The sequence below is a fragment of the Pomacea canaliculata genome, linkage group LG11 (genome assembly GCF_003073045.1).
Source record: "Pomacea canaliculata isolate SZHN2017 linkage group LG11, ASM307304v1, whole genome shotgun sequence".
NCBI lineage: Eukaryota > Metazoa > Mollusca > Gastropoda > Architaenioglossa > Ampullariidae > Pomacea > Pomacea canaliculata.
In genome coordinates this window covers 21,484,352-21,488,161 of record NC_037600.1, presented here as the reverse complement: position 1 = coordinate 21,488,161, position 3,810 = coordinate 21,484,352, and the positions used below count along the sequence as shown (strand labels likewise).

General features: G+C 44.0%; 1 protein-coding gene across 1 annotated transcript in view; it reads right to left on the bottom strand.

The window, feature by feature from the left end:
• LOC112576061 (fibrinogen-like protein A) overlaps nt 1-2,758 on the bottom strand; it is a 17,089-nt gene extending 14,331 nt beyond the window's left edge. Inside the window, exons 1-2 of the mRNA XM_025258284.1 lie at nt 2,440-2,758; nt 1,537-1,658 (exon numbers count right to left, since the gene is read on the bottom strand). Of these exons, the coding sequence (XP_025114069.1) occupies nt 1,537-1,658; nt 2,440-2,740 (423 nt within the window). The 5' untranslated portion in view covers nt 2,741-2,758. The remainder of the gene's footprint in view (nt 1-1,536; nt 1,659-2,439) is intronic.
• Between the last annotated feature and the right edge of the window lie 1,052 nt (nt 2,759-3,810).

Below are 3,810 nucleotides of genomic sequence, written 5' to 3'. Positions count from 1 at the left end.
AATGAAATTTTACTAAAGCTAATTCTGTGGTGCTAATAAATATTATTTTATTGGACACTCACTTTGATTAATGAGAAGGTTGAGCCTGCTTGCTGTTGCATAGAGAAGCGAACCTGTGTGCGATGTTCGTACCCACTGCTATTCACTGCTCAGCCTCTGCGTCCACACGATTTCTGTATTTAGTCTTCAGTGCTGCCAATGCTGAAAATCCTTGCTCACACATATACGAAGTTGAAAATGGCAGCAGAACTTTCATTGCTTTCTCAGAAAGGAGAGGATATTCACCGTTGATGCTAATCCAGAATGTTGGCACTGGTGTTGTTTGGAAGACCATTGTGAGGGATTGGTCACTCGAAAGGTCGATGAGCTGCTCTTCTTCTTGCGTGGACAACCCGCTTGTGCTAGGATCAGCCAGAAATGGATTACGAATCCAATCGTATTTAGTCACATCAATTTCAGCGAAATAATGCTGAAACCTTTCTTGCAGTCCGTTTAGATGGGCAATAATTACATTCTTCACCTGATCAAGATTCAAGTTGTCAGCCTTGCACTTACACAAGCACGGAAACATATCAAAACTATTTTCTTGGCGTATCTTTTGCGTCCACAACGAAATTTGTCGGACGAAAGCATTCATCTTGTCAGTTGTTTTTAATATGGTGGTGTCTTTCCTTGCAGAGAAGTATTCACAACGTTCAGCTTCTCAAATATGTCCGATAAATATGCCATTAGCAGCAGTCATCGGTCGTTATTAAGCCCCCACCCCGCACTGTCTGGTCATGGCCTTCTGTCAGGGACCTAGAGGACTAGGACTGAGCACGTGCGAGGGCGAAAGGGTGTGAATGATGAACGTTTCCTGAATGCCTGCGTTTTAGATGTTTTTTTACAAAAAAGAGAGAGGTGGGACTGGAGAGGGGAGTCAGCAATGAGAGATTGGGGGAGAGAGAGGGCAAAAGGTGAGAGGAGGGAGATTAGAAGCTTAATTGTTGAGAGGAGGATTGTGTTTTGGGTTTTGGAAGTGAGAAGTCACTGCATTGCCGAGACAGTGTACTTGAATAGGGAGAAGAGATTTGGAGTTTGATCGCCCTCGCCACTCAGTTACACAATGTAAACTAATTTCACTAATACCGGTATAAGAAACTTTTAAAAAAGGACCACCTTTGCGACCCCCTTGTAGGAACGTCGCGACCCCCCAGGGGGTCGCGCCCCACAGGTTGAGAACCGCTGGGTTAAAGGATGCGACTACAAACAACCGACACACGCACACCAACACACTAGATGTCAGCCTGTCTACAACCACCCTCGGAGTCTACCAGCGAGATAGACAAACTGTTGGAAACAGAAGGTGGACAAGCATCCTCTCCTGCTTCGTGTTGAAAATGTCCAAAGATATCAAAGACAAATTATTCGTGGATACTATGAGCTGTAAGGATGTGACCCTGGGTAGAAGTGGTGTCGCACTTTTGTGAGCAGGATACAGTGTGCAGGAGAGATGCTACCTGAGTCGTACACACTGACAAACACGACCACACGTACCATCCAGCCGCCGAACTCAGTGTCCATATCACACCACACTGGGCGAAGTCCCTTGTGTCCTAGCTCAACGGTGTAGACACCGCTCTTGATGGCGCCTGCTGTATGCCAGTCTACACAATACCCTATTTGTACACAAACAAATCATTCCGCTCGTAAGTGATTGTTACAAAGGGCGCAGTGGAACTTCGTACAATGACGGTAACAATGGAGGACAAGTAGGGCAATAACTATGACAACTTCAATAGCTAATGACACAACAGTCAAGGTAAAGACTGAGTCCCTGGGCAAACAGTTTATATGTGAATACAGCACACAGTTCACACTGCTCTGATACAAGACAGTCCTGACCGCCGGTAACACTAGCCATCCCATAATTCTAGCTCTGTGTCTACAAGTATCTGACTGCCACGTGTACATATTCTTGTTCCTCCTCCTTAATGTCACTTCTGCCTCCTCATCTTCATAGCCACTTCTTCCTCTAACCTTTACAATCAGTTTTGTTATCAAGTAATAAAGTGACAGTTAGTAACGACTTTCACTAGAGTAGACAACAAAGATATGGGGTAGTGGCGGCTGTGATGTTCTTCATCCACACATTCCCCTCTGTGGTGGTCTAGTGTTTTAACCCTTAAAGTGATTAACCCAATGTATCTGAGGTTAACTGCCATCTTACAATTATTAGAAAGGAAGAAAACCGTTCGCTCGTGGACATGAATAAACACTGAATGCTAAACTCTATAAATCCCAAATATTATGTAAACATTGATGACAGTTGTTTGATGAAAATAAATACTGTAAACAACTTACTAGAGTATCTTTACTGTAAGAAACACACAAACTGACGGTAGACAACGTGTGGGGACAAGCTGAGTACTACTCATAATTCTACTGCTTCTCACTTACTCCTAGAAAGACACACCGTCCATATTTTGAAGACAAGAGGACATTGACATCTGCCTTTCAAACAATCGCTGTATGGGTCAGGACAGTCAATTTTGCTGTTACACAATAAGTTGTACCAGGTATCGTGTGAGGCAAAAGTGGACTTGCAGGATTTCTGGTAGTGGGTCCAGCCTTTGCTCGTCTTAGGAGCCCAGTATGAGGGAGACTCATGAGCGGTGACATCATGAAGCCGACACAGACCTCCACTGGCTGGCACAGAAGGTAGAGAGACAGAGACATTACTGAACATGATGCAAAACATTTTGAACACAGAAGACTGAAAGCAAGTTATGTGAACATTTCACTAAAGGTTATTGTGTTACTGAAAGGTTTTCAGCAAAAGGCGCGGTACGTAGTTGTTTATTTGTGATTGTTTACTGTTGTCTTGCTAGCAGCATGCCTGTCACACACTAGTTTGACAATAATTATAAAGTGGAATGTTTTCTCCATTCCTGCTGGTGCTCCCCAGTGTTGTCAGTCCATGGTCCTGATGCTAAGAGTCCTGGATGTCTTGTTGTCAGTGTCAGAGCTGCAGGGCGAGCTGAGGAGGTCTGGCACTTATCTATCATTAGCGATGACAATACATCTTCCACAGATGACAGAGTAGTTTCCTAGATAGCATTCTCTTGATAAATGTGAGACGAGTGTGACAAGATAACCACTGTCCAAGTTCTATATATTTCTAGATTGTGTGATTTCAGTTAAAGACTTTAAAATAGTCACGATACTTGTTTGTTGTTTAGCTAAACCACTTGTCATTCAATGTTCATGTAACAACAACTGTATGCAAGGAGTACCAGATAGATAAAGGTTAGTTGCAAGGTGGCTTAAGTAACAATAAATAATGAGCCTATATCACGGCAAGGCAGCCAGCTCTGTAAACAGATGCCACATGCCGAGAAAAAGAACAGCGTGCCGAGACGAGAAATGAAACTCAGGCAGCCACCTCACTGCATTGGTGACAGACGCTAACCGTGCGCACGACCGCTGACAGAAGAAGGAGACAAGGACAGCCAAGGAAGTGAAGGATGAAGACGACTGATGACTTATAAAAACAAATGAAGGAAAGGCAAGGAAAACTCAGAGAACAAGAACTAAGAGTGTCGGTAAACTGTAGAGGAGGACGAGGAGGGAAGGAGCAATACACGGGAAAAGTGGAGAAGGAGTGGTTGACAAAGGACAAGCATGATGTGGACTGTGTCAGTATTGCTCAAGGTGAGGTGTGTCTTCAGGCCAAAGTGAACAGATTCCATGATGGACAGGTGCGGAGGTAGAATAGAAGAGTGTGTTGTTTAGCTGCACACAAGTAAACATCCGTGACTGAAGAAGTTC